At 38.7% G+C, this 19,308-nt stretch overlaps 2 protein-coding genes across 2 annotated transcripts in view; one reads left to right on the plus strand and one right to left on the minus strand.

The window, feature by feature from the left end:
- The window catches only part of CILK1 (ciliogenesis associated kinase 1), a 42,057-nt gene extending 41,556 nt beyond the window's left edge, over positions 1-501 (minus strand). Inside the window, exon 1 of the mRNA XM_075861954.1 lies at positions 44-501. The gene's annotated coding sequence lies outside the window, so the exon portion shown is untranslated. The remainder of the gene's footprint in view (positions 1-43) is intronic.
- The window catches only part of FBXO9 (F-box protein 9), a 47,753-nt gene continuing 28,738 nt past the window's right edge, over positions 294-19,308 (plus strand). Inside the window, exons 1-4 of the mRNA XM_075861953.1 lie at positions 294-594; positions 15,454-15,531; positions 18,463-18,618; positions 18,815-18,872. Coding sequence (XP_075718068.1) covers positions 592-594; positions 15,454-15,531; positions 18,463-18,618; positions 18,815-18,872 — 295 coding nt within the window. The 5' untranslated portion in view covers positions 294-591. The remainder of the gene's footprint in view (positions 595-15,453; positions 15,532-18,462; positions 18,619-18,814; positions 18,873-19,308) is intronic.

Raw genomic sequence — 19,308 nt, forward strand, 5'->3', positions numbered from 1 at the left:
CGCTAGATGACGAGAACGTAGAGTCAGCGTGTTCCTCTCTTACCCACTGTTATTATTAGCCGCGTTCCTTGTATCCCTTCATCTACTCTCCGGTTCGGCAATCTCTTCCCTCCACTCCCTAGTTCCGGTGGCTCCACATGACTCCAAGTATTCTCTGCCTGCAGCGCACTGTTTCCTATGGCGCTATACTCAAATACTGGAACACATCGAGATAACTGCTGCACGTAGAGGACAGCGCCGCCCCTGAATACACCTCCAGACGCGACACGTAGCTCCATGCATTGAGACGCTCTGTAGCGTGTTGTCATCTCTCTGGTTCCGCAGCTGGCCTCTACTAGCTCTAGTGCTCGTCTCTTCTGTTCCGGCGATCTTATCTTGTTAGCGTCAGTTTTTCTTCTCGCTGGTTCCGGTGTCTCTTCTCTTGTAAGAAGCGCAGAGTGCTCGTTCCCGGTGCTGCTGCCACGCTCGGCTCCCGGGTGTCTACGCTCAGTCATGGCCGCCGCTCGCAGGTCCCGCTCAGACTCCCGCTGTGTCCTGCGTTTTTCCGACCGAGAACTGTGCTGAGCTGAGAGAAACCCGCAGCCGCCGAGCATGGTAATCCCCAGGGACTGGGTGTTATGATATACCAGGTTTCATATATGTCCGTATAGTTGAGGGGGTGTGTATTGCTCCGTATTACTTAGTGTGTAGTACACCAAACACACGGTGTCACGTGGTGGGAGTTGTCCAATGAGGCGCGGTACAAGTGCTGTGTGTACGCTGCAGTGCTGACTGGCTTTATAACCTGTGGCGAACCTGATTTCATGGCGTGACAAATAAAGGGCTGCGGTTTTCTCCCAATCATTGCAAACTCTTGACTCTCACGTTTTTCGTGCTGCAAAACCTGAAGTCAGCAGGTTATAAATAGCGCACCTAAATTCTAAGGCAGGGGTCTCAAACTCGGGCTGGTAAGTGGGCCACGTATAGAAAAAAAAAGTGAAGTTGACTTTCAAATTTGATACCATACAAAATTATTGTTAATCAATTAGTTATTTGAACTACTATAATAATATTACATTGCCATAACAATACTACATTACTATAATAACAATACTACATTACTATAACAATACTACATTACTCTAATAATACTACATTACTATAATAATACCACACTACTATAACAATACTACATTACTATAATACTACATTACTATAATAATACTACATTACTATAATAATACTACATTACTCTAATAATACTACATTACTATAATAATACCACACTACTATAACAATACTACATTACTATAATAATACTACATTACTATAACATTACTATAATAATACTACATTACTATAAAAATACTACATTACTATTACAATACTACATTACTATAATAATACTACATTACTATTACAATACTACATTACTATAACAATACTACATTACTATAATAATACTACATTACTATAATAATACTACATTACTATAACAATACTACATTACTATAACATTACTATAATAATACTACATTACTATAAAAATACTACATTACTATTACAATACTACATTACTATAATAATACTACATTACTATTACAATACTACATTACTATAACAATACTACATTACTATAATAATACTACATTACTATAATAATACTACACTACTATAACAGTACTACATTATTATAATAATACTACATTACTATAACAATACTACATTACTATAATAATACTACATTACTATAACATTACTATAACAATACTACATTACTATAACAATACTACATTACTATAATAATACTACATTACTATAACATTACTATAATAATACTACATTACTATAAAAATACTACATTACTATTACAATACTACATTACTATAATAATACTACATTACTATTACAATACTACATTACTATAACAATACTACATTACTATAATAATACTACATTACTATAATAATACTACATTACTATAACAATACTACATTACTATAATAATACTACATTACTATAACATTACTATAATAATACTACATTACTATAAAAATACTACATTACTATTACAATACTACATTACTATAATAATACTACATTACTATTACAATACTACATTACTATAACAATACTACATTACTATAATAATACTACATTACTATAATAATACTACATTACTATAACAATACTACATTACTATAATAATACTACATTACTATAACATTACTATAACAATACTACATTACTATAAAAATATTACATTACTATTACAATACTACATTACTATAAAAATACTACATTACTATAACAATACATTACTATAATAATACTACATTACTATAATAATACTACATTACTATAATAATACTACATTACTATTACAATACTACATTACTATAAAAATACTACATTACTATAATAATACTACATTACTATAATAATACTACATTACTATAACAATACTACATTACTATAATAATACTACATTACTATAACAATACTACATTATTATAATAATACTACATTACTATAATAATACTACATTACTATAATAATACTACATTACTATAACAATACTACATTACTATAATACTACATTACTATAATAATACTATAATACTACATTACTCTAATAATACTACATTACTATAATAATACCACACTACTATAACAATACTACATTACTATAATACTACATTACTATAATAATACCACACTACTATAACAATACTACATTACTATAATAATACTACATTACTATAACATTACTATAATAATACTACATTACTATAAAAATACTACATTACTATAAAAATACTACATTACTATTACAATACTACATTACTATAATAATACTACATTACTATAAAAATACTACATTACTATTACAATACTACATTACTATAAAAATACTACATTACTATAATACTACATTACTATAATAATACTACATTACTATAATAATACTACATTACTATAACAATACTACATTACTATAATAATACTACATTACTATAAAAATACTACATTACTATTACAATACTACATTACTATAACAATACTACATTACTATAACAATACTACATTACTATAATACTACATTACTATAATACTACATTACTATAATAATACTACATTACTATAACAATACTACATTACTATAATAATACTACATTACTATAATAATACTACATTACTATAACAATACTACATTACTATAATACTACATTACTATAATAATACTATAATACTACATTACTATAATAATACCACATTACTATAATACTACATTACTATAATACTACTACATTACTATAATGCTACATTACTATAAAAATACTACATTACTATAAAAATACTACATTACCATAATACTACATTACTACATTACTATAATACTACATTACTATAATACTACACTACTATAACACTACATTACTGTAACAATACTACATTACTATAATACTACATTACTCTAATAATACTACATTACTATAACAATACTACATTATTATAACAATACTACATTACTATAACAATGCTACATTACTATAAAAATACTACATTACTATAACAATGCTACATTACTATAACAATACTACATTACTATAACAATACTACATTACTATAAAAATACTACATTACTATAATAATACTACATTACTATAACAATTCTACATTACTATAAAAATACTACATTACTATAACAATACTACATTACTATAATAATACTACATTACTATAATAATACTACATTACTATAAAAATACTACATTACTATAACAATACTACATTACTATAATAATACTACATTACTATAACACTACTACATTATATTACTATAATAATACTACATTACTATAATAATACTACATTACTATAAAAATACTACATTACTATAACAATACTACATTACTATAATAATACTACATTACTATAACAATACTACATTACTATAATAATACTACATTACTATAACAATACTACATTACTATAACAGTACTACATTACTATAACAATACTACATTACTATAATAATACTACATTACTATAAAAATACTACATTACTATAACAATACTACATTACTATAATAATACTACATTACTATAATAATACTACATTACTATAACAATACTACATTACTATAATAATACTACATTACTATAATAATACTACATTACTATAACAATACTACATTATTATAACAATGCTGCACTACTATAATAATACTACATTACTATAATAATACTACATTACTATAATACTACATTACTATAATAATAGCGATTTTATTTTATTTTTATTTTTTTTCACGTTTTCTTCATGTGCTTAATTTAACAATCCAGTTCTTCAGTTTGTGTCGCTAAATGCAATCCGGCGGCTCAGTTGGCAGGGTTTTGGCAGACACGAATGTGAAGATTGGGCAGCCTCTTTTTAAATAGTGCCACAGAGCCCTCTGTAGATACTGCCACCCACCTGTAGATAATGGCACAGTTTCTTGTGCAGATACTGCCACACATCCACCTGTAGATACTGCCACAGTGCCCTCTGTAAATACTGCCACAGTGCCCTTTGTAGATACTGCCACACCCACCTGTAGATAATGCTACAGTGCCCTCTAGATAATTCCACACCCCCCTAGATAATTCCACAGTGCCCTCTGTAGATCCTGTCACGGTGCCCTCTGTAGATAAATCCACAGTGCCCTCCGTAGATCCTGTCACGGTGCCCTCCGTAGATCCTGTCACGGTGCCCTCCGTAGATCCTGTCACGGTGCCCTCCGCAGATCCTGTCATGGTGCCCTCCGCAGATCCTGTCACGGTGCCCTCCAAAAGATCCTGCCACGTTGCCCTCTGTAGATAATTCCACAGTGCCCTCCGCAGATCCTGCCACGGTGCCCTCCGCAGATCCTGCCACGGTGCCCTCTGCAGATAGTGCCCTCTGTACACACTAGGGATGTCACGATACCAGAATTTGGACTTCGATACCGATACTTCGTTTAGTATTGCGATTTCGATACCAATTTCGATACTTTTGCCAACAGTAATAAAAAAAAATAATTCTTCCGTTTTCTGATGTGAGGCGCGACGTGTGATGAATTTTGAACGCGCCTCACATTAATAGTAATTAATCCCATCATGTTTCTCAGTCATAATGGGTTAATGTGCGAGGTACATGATGGGGTTAATTATTATTAATGTGAGGAACATGGAGGTTAAATTCATCGCACCTCGCGCCGCACATTAATAAGTGAAAGAAAGCCATGTTTATTTAATTTTTTTACAGCGTACACATCATAAATGATGCAAAAAAATAGTTGTGCGCGCCATTACTGAACGTGTGTATTTTATGTATTGAGACTTATTTTAATGTTTATTGTAAAAAAGGTGAAGGTGTATTTTTTTTAAAATTTAACAATACTTTGTTTTTACTTTATTTTTAAACTTTAATGTACTGACATATATCCGATATATGCCAGTACATTAGCCTGTGGACGGATAATACACAGGCAGTTGTTAGGACATACTTGGGTATGTCCTAACAACATGAAATATGGTAAGACAGCCCTGGGGTCCGTCAATAGACCCTGGGCTGTCTGCCCATATATGGTATGGCCCTCGATCGCGTCACAGGAATTCCCTGTGACGCAATCCAGGGGCATCCCCCTTCTCATTTTCTCCTGAATGCTGCAGTCCGCTGTGATCGCAGCATTCAGGGGAATAACGGCAGAGATGAGAGGTTTCTCTGATCTCCGCCGTTATAGAGCGGGGCTGCGGCTGTGTAATACAGCCATTGCCCCGCTCCTGACATTAAGTGCGCGCGCGGTCAGCATGAGGTGATGCGGCCGGCGCTGCACTAATGAGCGGCAGTTCAGGCACTGAAATACAGTATCGAAATACAGGAAATAGCGGTATCGAACCGTTTAGGGATGCACAGTATCGAAACAGTATCGAAGTTTCGATGCACCGTGCATCCCTAGTTCTCTCTCTCTCTCTGTCTCTCTCTGTCTCTCTCTGTCTCTCTCTGTCTCTCTCTCTGTCTCTCTCTCTGTCTCTCTCTCTGTCTCTCTCTCTGTCTCTCTCTCTGTCTCTCTCTGTCTCTCTCTGTCTCTCTCTGTCTCTCTCTGTCTCTCTCTGTCTCTCTCTGTCTCTCTCTGTCTCTCTCTCTCTCTCTCTCTCTCTCTCTCTCAAAAAAACTGAAACATAGTTGTCGGCAGCACAACTTCCTAAACAGGGAGACGCGCTGCCGACATGATAATGTATGGGGACGAGCGATCGGAGTAACGACCGCTCGTCCCCATACATAGAGCAAACGAGCGCCAATCAATGAGACAGCACTCGTTGCACTGACTAATTTTGGCCGGTGTAATAGGGGCTTTACACAATTCCAATGGGAAAAAGAGCTTGTCTGGTTCTCCTGGACCTTACTGGTTCACCTTCTCTGGGTGTGGTGGAGATTACCAGAAAAAATGTCTTACGTTTCTCCATAGTAAATGAAAAAGTTTTTTATTTTTAATTTTTTAGATGTATTTAGAATATATAAAAGAGCTTGATGTTTCGCAATACACTTATTGCTTCCTCAGGAGTCTGACCAGTGATTGAATAGGTGGTCTCTTGACTAGTACAAAGGAAAGAGGGAGGAGTTCACATAACCCCACCTTCTTTTTGCATATAAACCTTATAGAACATTATAAAACACAATAAAGAACTATAAAAAGCATAAATAGGATTAGAGATCTAGGTATAGTCCCCTCCATGTAATGAAAATCTACATAGCATACAAATCGCATACTGTAATGTAATGCCATTCATGTATTGGCGTCTCTTTGCGCATACGGTGCATGTGCCAAATTCATTGCACTTCCCTTTGCAGTCCACATAACTTGTATTTGCTACGATGCCTGTAATATGCTGTATTTTATTTTTTATTTTTTTTGGGGGGGGGGGGGATTTCTGGGACTTGTGGTTCTAATACATTCTCATAGACCAGGGTTTGACCCAGATTGAATATAGGATCATATAGTTACATGATCCCTGAAATCACCACTCTGACTAAACGCCCGGGTTGCCGGCACGAGTAGTACTGCGTATGGATACTGGGATTATGGTAATGCCAGATTCACACGAACAAGTGAAAAACTGCAGATTTTCACATCCAAGTTGCACCCGTGCGGGTCCCGTTTTCACGGATCCCCATAGACTTGAGTTTATCGAGGGATCCGTGAAAACGGAAGAAAATAGGACATGTTCTACTTTTCAACGGACCCTTCAGACAGTCCTTTGAAACAACGGTTGTGTGAATGGCCCCATTGAAATACATGCGTCCGTGTGATGGCCATTGTTTTAACGGCCGTCACACGGATGTATACTACGGTTGTCTGAATTTGGCCTTCGTGTGAATCGTTTTTTGATGTGAAGTGTTCTTTCCTTCACCACTTAGCCCTCAATGGGGGCGATAATTTAAAATAAGATTATTCATTTACCTATAAATTTCATTGGGTGCCCAGTATTCGTGTCAATGAGTTATCGTTCTAGATGTTTAGGTCGATATTACGGGTGTCTTTTATAGGTTCATTTGGACACTCTTGGATCTTGTATTTAAGTCACTGGTGGTTATAGATATTATAAAATTTGTCAAAAAAGACCTGGTGGTTACCATGACAAGGTTACTAGCGGAAAGTTTTTACTGGCTAGCTTGCTAAACACATGTTTTTACTTACTAAGCACAGGTTTACACTTTCCATTTTTTTTTTTCTACTCACTAAGCACAGGTTTACACTTTCCATTTTTTTTTTTTTTTCATTATTGTTCCAATTCATCTGAAATGAAAAATTAAGCAACTTGGCAAATCGTCTTGTTTATAAAATGTCTTACCAGTTTGTGTCTACAGCTCGTGTTTGCATGGCAACAGACTACAAACAAATGTTGTGTAGTCTGATGCTGCAGTCACCTTCTATTTCATCTGTCACCTATCTTCTGGTAACTTACATTCATAAGGTGAGCAAGAAGTCGGGGACAGATGGATAGCAATAGGACTGCAGGATCATGCTACACAGGGTTTGTAGACTGTAACCATGAAAACGCATTGATCTGCATAGGAGCAGTAGACCCAAAACAATCTAAAAATTAAATTGAGACCATTTACAAAGTTGCTTCATTTTAGATTCATAAATAACATTCTAAAAGTTTGTTGCATAGGTGGGCATTAACAACAATTCCCTAATAACATAGTTTTATCGTAACCTTTTCCTTTCACAAGCCTGAGCAATCCCATAATAACCTAAATTGAAAACTTTAAGCAGTTGGGCTACAAAAGGAGGTACAGGCATTTGTAACTGTTAGCCTCACAGTCAAGCTGGTAATATATTAGGGATTTCAGACGGTGATTTTCTGAACTACAGGGTGGACGTTAAAACCAAGCACACCATTGTTTTTCTTGTGAAATTCTCGATAAGTTTGATGTGTCACATGACCCTCTTCCCATTGAAAAAACTAAAGTTGGATACAAAATGGCCGACTTCAAAATGGCCGCCATGGTCAACACCCAGCTTGAAACGTTTCCCCCCTCCCATATACTAATGTGCCACAAACAGGAAGTTAATATCACCAACTATTCCCATTTTATTTAGGTGTATCCATATAAATGGCCCACCCTGTACTTGTGGTTCACTTTTGGTCTATGAAGGTAGTCGTTTTTAGATGACTTCTCCATAAGTTAAAATGACAAATCGCTGGTTGATTACTGTCTGCAGACTGGTCTAGGCTTGTATTAATAAGTTTCAGATCTGTCATTTGGCGTGACATTCCAAGGACTGCACTTGACTACGACAAAAAAAATCCACACTGACAAACTTTTCCACAGATATCTCACAAAAAGGCACTGATCGTCTTGGGCAAAAAATGGTCTAAATCATCCACCACTCCATTCATTTCTATGAGGCTGCCAAAGATCGTGCTCGGTGTAACGTCTATGGCCACGGCCCGTCGTTCTGACTTACCCCTCGACGGCCGTAGCCATGGACATCTGTGTTCTCTGCGGCGTCTGAGGATCTCCGAGCAAGACAGGATCAGCTTCTTGTGGCAGTGGACTCCATGGCACAGCAGCTAGGGACATTAGCTGCCTCCCTTCCTGCCTCTATGCAAGATCCTCAGATCGACCCTCCTGGCAGTTCCGGTTCGGATCCTCGGTTCTCACTGCCATTACCTTCTCGGTTCTATGGAGACGCAAGTACGTGCCGGGGGTTTCTGAACCAATGCTATATCCATTTTGCCCTGCACGCCCAGTGTGTCCACACCCTGCATCGTGACACTCGGTAGCCACATAAAAATAGAATAGAGTGGGGCTCCTAGTGGTCGAATCCTCACCAATCAGATATTTATCACTTATACTGTAGATAGGTGATTAATAATGATTATGGAAAAACACCTTTAAGGACCACATTAATTTTTTAGTTGTATTCCCTGTATTCTCTCAGCCATAACTTTTTAAAGAGGCTCTGTCACCAGTTAATCAATTCGCTGTCTCCTAACTAATCTAATAGGCACTTTGCTGCTGATAACTACAGTGTGATTTGTTTTAAAAAAAACACGTTTATTTGCAAAGTTATGAGCATTTTGCTAAATATGTAAATGAGCCTTATTAGACAACTGGGAGGTAACACCAGCGATTCTCCTGAGGTGGAGCCTCCTCACAGCCTCTGACGCTGTCCTATCAGCATGAAGCTGCTTCACCCAGTATGAGAGACTGAGGCTGGAGGGAAGGGGGATCACTTCAAACAGCCATATCTCGGGCTGTGGACCCCCTAGAACAGCGGTTCTGGTGGCATATGAAAGAGGAGATTCTAATCTTTCATATGACACAGAGATATCGGCAGTTGAAAACACAGTAGAGAATGGAAGCTGTATACTATAAGATCAGGCTGTGTTGCTGGGCAGGGAAGGGGGAGAAGCTGAATGGTGATTGGACAGCGTCATACAGAAAACATTACACTGCCCAGAGTGAAAAGAGGCACCTCCTATTTGGCTATTAGAGCAAAATTAGCATATTTAGAAAAATTCTCATAGGGCCCTGATCACACGGAGTTTCTTGGCACGTTTTCACCTGTTGTTTACATATATGGAAGGGTTCCGAAGAAAAGGAGTGGTATTTGACTTTTGGAGCGTAGATTTTGCTAGAATGGTTTGCGGACACCATGTCGCATTCACAAAACCCCTGAAGTGCCAAATAAGTGACCCAGTTTTTGAAACTATACCCCTAAATGCATTTATCAAGAGGTGTAGTGAGAATTTAGACCCCGCAGGTGTTTTTCAGAAATTAATATGCAGTGAAAATTGAAATGTCCCCACTGATATGCCCATTCACCATACAATATGTTGTGCCCAGCTTGTGCCACTGGAGAATCTTACTCCATAAATTGTTAAAGGGAAGGTGACGCTAGAAAAAAATGTATTTTTTTTTTAGTTAAAAAGTTAGTGTATAGGTGATTAAACATTGTTCTAATTTTTTTGATTTTTTTCACGAGTCAGGAAATATTATAAATTAGATTCTAATTTATAATATTTCCCAGTGCTGGTCACTAGATGGAGCAATTCCCAAAATTGCAGCATTGCATGTGGTAAAGCAACCACATTGCTTTATGCTGCAAAATTTGAGAAAACTCACTCGCTCTAGTGAGCTCTCAGAATCCCCCCCTCCTTTATCCTGGCTAGTGCCGGGAGAAACGAGGGGTTTGAACGGTCAAACCTCCTACACTGTGTGTCGCCATTTTTTGAGCTAACACACAGTGTAGTAGGTTTACATATACTAGTAAACACACAGTAAAACACTTACATACACAGAAATAACTTACCTGCTCCAGTCGCCGCCGCTCCGTCTGGTACCGCCGCTCCAAGTGCACAAGTCCGGAAGCCGCGACCGGAAGTAGTAATCTTACTGTCCGGCCGCGACTTCCGGTCTACAGGAAAATGGCGCCGGACGGCGCACAGTTCAACTTGGACTGTGTGGGAGCACAGACGGCGTACAGCATAGTGGATGGAACGGGCCCCGTTCGCATTCACTATGGGACTGTAGCTGCCGTATTCCATGTCTGTATGTGTCGTTAATCGACACATACAGAAATGGAAAAAAACATGGCAGCCCCCATAGGGAAGAAAAAGTTCAAAAATAAAAAAAAAGTTAAACACAAACACACAAATAAATATAAAAGTTTTTAATAAAACACTAAAATCAAACTGATGTAAAAAAAATTTTTTCCGTGACACTGTTCCTTTAAGCGGTTCTCCTGGGTATGGTAATGCCTTACTTGTGGACGTAAACTGCTGTTTGGGCACACTATAGGGCTAAGAAGCGAAGGAGCGCCATTTGGAGCATGGATTTTGCTTGGCAGTAGTTTTGTTTGAGTATTACTGGTATTTCAGATAATAATGTGGGGGTACATGTAAGCTGGGCAGAGTACATCAGGGTATAATAAGAGGGTATAATAATGTGTTAAATAATACAATTATCCATAGGTGTGTTGTACGCTGTGAAGCGATCCATTATGCACAGGCCGGTGTCGCACTGATAAACGGTTTTCTTTCTTATCCCCCTTTTGTAACACCACCTTTTGGGGACTTTCCCAAACTACAAAGGAGGACATTTTGCTGGGAAAGTTTTGCGCTGGTATAATACGGACGCCCTCTCATCATCAGATGTTTTATGTCCTTTCTCTTCCTATTTCCTAAATACTAGGGCCCTGAAACTGCAGGAATGTTCCCCTCCCGCCTGCGCATCGGGATGTTTTTTCATCACCGCATCACTAGTGGCATAACTTTTTTATTTTTTTGTTGATGGAGCGGTGTGTGGGCTAGTTTTTTGCGAGACGAGCTGTCGATTTTATTGGTACCATTTTAAGAAACGTATGACTTTTTGATCACTTTTTATTTCATTTTTTGGAAGAGGAAATTACCAAAAATAAGCAATTCTGGAATAGTTTTTTTATTGTTGTATTTTTCAGCATTCACCGTGCGCCATAAATTACATGTTAACTTTATTCTGTGATCGATACGACTACGGCAATACCAAACCTTTGCTTTTTCACAATTCATTTGTTTTATGTGTCGCCATATTCTTAGAGCCATAACTTTTATTTTTGCGTGGACATAGCTGTGTCAGGATTTTTTTTTGTGGGACGGGTTGTCGTTTTTATTGGTACTATTTTGGAGTAAATGTGACTTTTTGATTACTTTTTATTCCATCTTTTGGGAAGAGATGTGACCTAAAAACAAAGATTCTGGCGTTGTGTTTTTTTTTTTTTACGGCATTCACAGTGCGGTATAAATTACGTAAAAGTTTTATCGTTTGGGTCGTTACGGACGCGGCGATACCTATTATGTATAGTTTCTTTTGTTTCTTACATTTTTTCCAATAATAAAAGGCTTATTATGGGAAGTGCAGGGGAGCATGGGACATTTTGTTTATTTTATTAAGACGTCCACATTTGCGTTAGCTGATATACAACATTATTCACAGAGTGATTTATTATAGTCCTATATGAGTGGAGACACCATTGATTATGGGTCTTGTTCATATATCATGTATGATATACTGCCTTGGATTTTTATACATCTAGGCAGGTATATCATTTATATCCACAGTGTGGTTTGACTATTACATATATATATCTCATTGTCTTCAGCTACGGTATGGTTTCCTTAGTTTATCCTTGTCCTTATGATAAAAATCTCTATTTAATATTTGCCCCTGTAGTTAATTTTCCTGGAAGATAGACATCTTTCCAGGATGTAAGATGGCTGCCGCACAGTGAGGGTATGTGCACACACACTAATTACGTCCGTAATTGACGGACGTATTTCGGCCGCAAGTACCGGACCGAACACAGTGCAGGGAGCCGGGCTCTTAGCATCATACTTATGTACGATGCTAGGAGTCCCTGCCTCGCTGCCGGACAACTGTCCCGTACTAAAAACATGTTTACAGTACGGGACAGTTGTCCTGCAGCGAGGCAGGGACTCCTAGCGTCGTACATAACTATGATGCTAGGAGCCTAGCTCCCTGCACTGTGTTCGGTCCGGTACTTGCGGCCGAAATACGTCCGTCAATTACGGACGTAATTAGTGTGTTTGCACATACCCTGAATTTTACACTGCTCATGCATGGAACTAGTAGAGCAGTCTTTCCAGGATGTAAGATGGCCGCCGCACAGTGAATTTTACACTGCTCATGCATGGAACTAGTAGAGCTGTTTTTTTCCAAGATGGCCGCGGCGATGTGTGCAATTCAGTACGCATGCGCGGGAACGACCTGCAATCTCGCGTGATTTTGCGATGTACTGCAGGTGGGGATTGCACCTCCAACACACGTGTGTGAAATACTCTGTATTCACACATGGACATCTGAAACCAAGGGGAATTCGTCCTTCCAGTTTGTGTAAATGACAGGTTGGAATGATTTCAATCATTATATACAACTGGGTGAGTTATACTATTAACACTTTTTTGGATACCAGGACTGTCTTTTCTTTGTTTCAGTCCCTTAATCACCACTATGTATGTTTACATTGTCACTGGCATTTATGTCTGTAACTTCACATTGCATTTTTTCTTTGTGCAGTCTGTTTTTTATTGTATCATGTCTTAATCACTGTTTTATCTTGATTGGGCTTTGTGAGCCTTTATATACTTATGACCTGATGTGTGTTTTTTATGCTTGAAAAAAGTCCTGTTAAACTGAAACGTCGCACGGGTGCATAAACTACTGATGCTTTTTGGAAGTGCTGCCTCTGTCCATTTTTTGTCTGCCTATTATGGGAAGAAGGCTGTTTGGCTTAGTTTTTACCTGAAACTTGTGATTTTTTTATTTTATACATTTTATTAACTTTTTTTGTAACTTTTTTTTATTTTTACCACTAGGGGACTTGAAGGCATGAGGCCCCAATCACTATTCTAATACACTGCACTACATACGTAGTGCAGTGTATTAGAGCTGTCCGTTACTCACTGACAGCAAGCCGATGAGGACCCACACGGGTCCTCATCGGCTTCCGTACAAGGCAGACATGAAGGCCATTATTTGGCCTCCAGTTTGCACAGCAACCCAGCGATTGTGTCCCTGGGTTGCCGGTCAGGTGAAAAACCCCTCAGATGCTGCGCTCTCTATTGAGCACAGCATCTGAGGGGTTAAAGAGGCTCTGTCACCAGTTTTATAAGTTCCCTATCGCCTACCCAATCTGATCGGCACTGTAATGTAGATAACAACAGTGGTTTTTATTTGGAAAAACGATCATTTTTGAGCAAGTTATGAGCAATTTTAGATTTATTCTATTTAGTTCTTAATGACCAACTGGGCGTTTTAACATTTTACTAAGCGGTCATTGTAAAGAGAAGTGTATGAAGCTGACCAATCTGCGCCATACACTTCTCATCATTCATGCCCAGCTTGTTTCACTGGATAGACCATCAATATCTCATCGGTCGTGATTCAACTCCCGGCACCCCCATCGATCAGCCGTTTCGAAGGGGCTGCAGCGCTTCTACAGAGGATATAGGCCATCAATTTTTTTAGATGGGACAAACCCTTTTAAGTAACAAGTCTGACCATTACGTCTACAATTATGTCTTATGTAGGTCATTAGTAGTTAAATTGCCCACAGAAGCTCTCAAATGAATAAACTCTCGTACATATACCATATTAGAACTAAAAAACAGAATATTATTAACACTTAAAGGGGTTGTCCGAGATACCATCATATTTTCAAAAACCTCTTTAATGCATGTAATTTATAAATGTAAATACATTTGTAATATACTTACATTTTCCAAAGTGGCTCCATTTCCAGATCCTGCCGTCGGGAACTTGACTGGTGACGTCACTCTCTGCACTAGCTCTGCCGCTTTGTTGATCTTGAATTCTTTGCCGGGTATACGACACGTCACGACACTGCTCCAGTAGGTTTTTGCACAGTGGTTTGACAAAAACTCGTCAAAACACTCGTCGAGGCGTTTTTTTCCTCTTTCTGACTGATTGAAATGGAGTTTTGGAGGCGGAAACCGCCTCAAGATGGGTCATGACGCTTCTTTTTACCACGACACGTTTTTTTTACTCGCGGTTTCGGGCGGTTTTTGAGGAGTTTTTTGGCGCGGTTTCATTTTCAGCTTCAAAAACGCCTGAAAATCAGAGGCTGTTTTCTCTGTAAACAGCTCTGTATTTTCAGAAGTTTTTGGTTAAGCGTGTGAACATACCCTCAAAGGTAAAAAGGTAGAGCAGGTATTCAGCTTATGAGGCGCTTTATTGCTGAACTAACTTTTTAATTTCGGGTTGTTGTTATCTCACGTGACGTGCACTGCGACTGTCCGAATCCTACAGCGTCTACTGTGTGGACCAGAAGTCACTTTCCTTATGCATTCCCATGTGACGCTCAATTTTTATCAAAGTTTGGCTGTATATTAATTCCATTTTCATGTACTTACCAGGCGGAAGGTGATAAGGATTGTTGTTCTGAAATCCTGAAATCTGATGAAAATGGAAGACCAGGAGAAACAAATCTTCAGGTAACTTGCTTTCAGATCTCTAGAATCTCCTTCAGAAAATGCTGCAGTAATCATAAGGTTTTGTTCACATCTGCGCTTGCTTTTCCATTTTTCTGCTCCGTCATAGGAATAGAAAAAGGGAAGCGCTGGATTCGTTGAATGACGGAAAGCAACGGTTCCGTCGCATTTCCGTCATTATGCTGGACAAAATAGTGCTGCATGCTGTGCTAATCTGTTTGGCAAATATGACGGATTCTGATGAAGGCTCTTAACGGAGCCTCCGACGCAAATTACACAGAACCTAATGGGTGTCTTTATTGGACGCTTTGGGGGGAATTTATTAAGACAGGCGTTGCAGATGCCAGTCTTAATCTAAAGAGCGCTGGAGTTAGATGCGCCTCTTAATAAATTAGATGCATCTTTGGCTGTCCGCTCCAGCTATTTTTATTTTATCAACCTTGTAATAGGATTTCCCTGTGTATTATGCAGTCCAGCTAGAGAAGGAGAGTCAGCTGCTTGTAAAGAGTTAATCTGCCGCAAGAGGACAACGCAATTGCTTGGTGTTAAAGGGATTATCCGGAGAGATAAAATTGACAGCCTATTTTCAGGATAGACCATATCTAATCCGTGGGGATTCCAACTCTCGGCACCCCCGCCATTCGGATGTTTTGAAGGGGTTGCATCGCTTGCCTCTTCCTTTTCATGCCTTTTACTGCTACATACTGTAAAATGCCGACACTTGGAGCGGATGTTCACAGTATTACAGCTTTTTTCCATTGATGCGTCAACGTTTTTCAATATTGAGCAGCGTGAGCGATGATGGGGGGGCAGCACTCGCACAAGCGCCACATCCCCTTTAAAACAGTTGATTGATGGGGGTGCAAGAGTCAGAGCCTCACCATTCAGGATGGCCATCGGTTTAATCTCTCTGGATAACCCCTTTCATAATCTCTCTGGATAACCCCTTTCATCTGCTAGAGGAGGAAGACACAGCTGCTTGTAAAGGGTTTATCTGAGTCACTACATACACGCAGCCACACCACACTGAGGAGAAAGCTGTGACAGGATTTGCTGCTGCTTCTTCTAGCCTCTTTCAGCTGCTAATGTTACATTGCGGCTAATATAACATCCAGCATGAAGTAAGCTAGCAGCAGAGATCTTCACTGTACATATTCTGCACACTAACAGTCTTCCCCTACACGGTAAGCTTATCCAGCTCAGAAGCTGGACGTCTCACACAGCAGTCAAAATCTCAAGACATGAGACTGCTTACTGCTGCCTGTGGAGAAACAACTTCAGCTTTCACTAAATTGGAAAGGGCATTTTTAATTTTCCTAATTATATGTATTTTAGAGACCAAAATATAAAGCCTATCACACTGATACACATTTTTATTTTAAAAAAAGTTTTCATAGCCTTTAAATCTTAATAAACAGTCAGAGTTGGTTTTTTTGGTGCCTCGGAATCGTCTCCAAAAAATGTCTGAAATCACCCCCTGACTTTTTTTTTTGTTCCAGGCGGCTATTGGCCGCTTGCGGGGAATAAAACCGGCCTGCTCTTGCTTGCCGCGGTTACCGCCTCTGACCTCCAATTGAAATTAATGGAAGGCAGAAAAAACCTGCGGCGCTCGTTTCTGAGCGTGTTTTGCTGCATTTTTTGCCCACGGTCCTTACATTAGATTCAATGGTCGCGGGCAAAAAAACAAAAGCGAAAAACACGTAAAAAGAGCGCAGGCAGTTCAAAATCTGCCTCAAAAATCATGGAGGAATTCCGAAGCAGATATTTTCTGCTTGCAAAAAACTCAGTGTGAACAATTAGTTGGAGTAAGATGCGGCACATAAATGTGTAGCATCTTTCGGCTGGCATGTGCCACTATTGTGCGGCAACCATCCTTCCGCTCCTATCGGCCATAACATTTTAAAAAAATGTATACGTGCCTCACGGCCCGTCTTTGCTACTCCTCACGTGGTCCCTTCAGGCTCCCTCAGTGTGCCACGGATCATGTAAAGTCCTGAGTGCTGTGTCACGTACAACATCCCGCAGCAAGCTGCGATAACATGATCTTTGTTGTCTCAGTATTGCTCTGTATATTGATCACATATAATAATAATCTGCCCCTTCTGCCCGGAAGATGTCCGTGATTTCATTGCAATATCATGAGTGGGCAGGCTAATAGAAAGAGGTGGCCCACCCTGTGTCATTTTAACAGCTTAGATGCCACGGTCACTAATGACTTTGGCATCGAAGTAGTTAAACGACCGGGATCGGAGTGAACTCCAATACTGGCCGTTACGCTGAAGATTTGGCTATAACATACAGCTGACACCCGCTGGGTATGGAGCAGGCTCAGCCTGTAAGTCCGCTCCATACCCCCCCCTTCCCGGCCCGTCAAATGTCAGGACGGGATTAAGCGATTATCGTGCATGTCAGAGCAGTGTGTTTTTTGACACTTGGCTGACAACCACACCGGAAAAATGCATTCGTTTTTGTTGCGATTTTTCAAATTGCTGTATCCCTGTGTGTACATACCCATAGGTTCACGCCCCGTTGACGCTGGGTGGTGGAGACCACTGAGTTGGCAGTTTATTTAAGAGTTAACATATCAGCTGCCCAAATAAACGGCATGATTGCTGGTGGAACACGGAGGCTGATTGCCTGGGCACAGAGGCACCCAGCAACTTCAAATAAATGGCGCTGGAATCAGGGGCAAGTCAGCAATACAGGTATGGCGGCAGATTACTTAACCTTTTTACTGACCAAAAGTACTAGAAATAAAACTTGCAAATAGAAGAAATAGAACACGAAACAAGTTTTTTTCTGTAACGCTTTCTAGTCATTTCTTTTGGTAATCAACTTGTTACTATTACTGTAAATGCTTTGTATTTGTTCATATACAATTTCCGCAGTGAAGAACATAAAATTGTCTATTTAATTTCTCTCATGTATATTTAGGAGGAGCTACAGATGTTCCGAGCTCGCTGGATGTCTGAACTTGCTCCAGGAGTTAGTTCAGAGTCAGAGGTTCAGTCTCGCAAAGGAACATGGAGAGGGCCTGTTGGAAAGGCCCAGGATACCAAATCAAAGCAAGAATGGGCTAAGGAGGAGAAGGTAGTGTGTGTGTGTGTGTGTGTGCGTGTGTGTGTGCGTGTGTTTCTTTTTGTCTTGCCAGCTCTTCTAAGCGATTTTAGTAGTAGCAGGTATTGATGCTTCTCTATGTCCTCATGTTAATGGGGGTAATGTAATGTATACAGACCAGAACTTTATTTATATATATATATATTTTTTTATTCATTTTTACAAACAGGCAAGAGAACTTTTTCTTAAGGCTGCAGAAAAAGAACAAAATGGGGCACTGTATGAAGGTACTTGTTATCTTGGTTTTCTTTTTTCTTTTTCCCCTGAATTCCTTTAGACCAGGATCACACACACAATTTTAGTGCAGTTTGTGGCTTAATTTTTTTAACCAACGTCCGAAGCGGATCCAAAAGTAAGGAATAAAGTAAGGAGTGATCTAATTTTTTTGTCTCAGAAAACAAAGCCAAAAACAGCCATAAAAACTGCATCAAAACTTTGTGTGTGGCCCTGGCCTTATAAAATTCAACTTTTTTTTATTACAATGATGAAAAATACCAACACTGTTGACCAATTGTTGTTACATTTTGCGTCATTGTGAAGTAATTATAGATTGTAAAGGGGTTATCCCATCAATCGTTCTCATACCAAAAGTCCAGAAATTCTGTTATCAAATGTTTTAAAGTATTTTGCAGTGTTTCTAGCATAGAAAAATACTTTTCTATT

The sequence above is a fragment of the Rhinoderma darwinii genome, chromosome 4, assembly GCF_050947455.1.
Source record: "Rhinoderma darwinii isolate aRhiDar2 chromosome 4, aRhiDar2.hap1, whole genome shotgun sequence".
NCBI classification, from domain to species: Eukaryota; Metazoa; Chordata; class Amphibia; order Anura; family Rhinodermatidae; genus Rhinoderma; species Rhinoderma darwinii.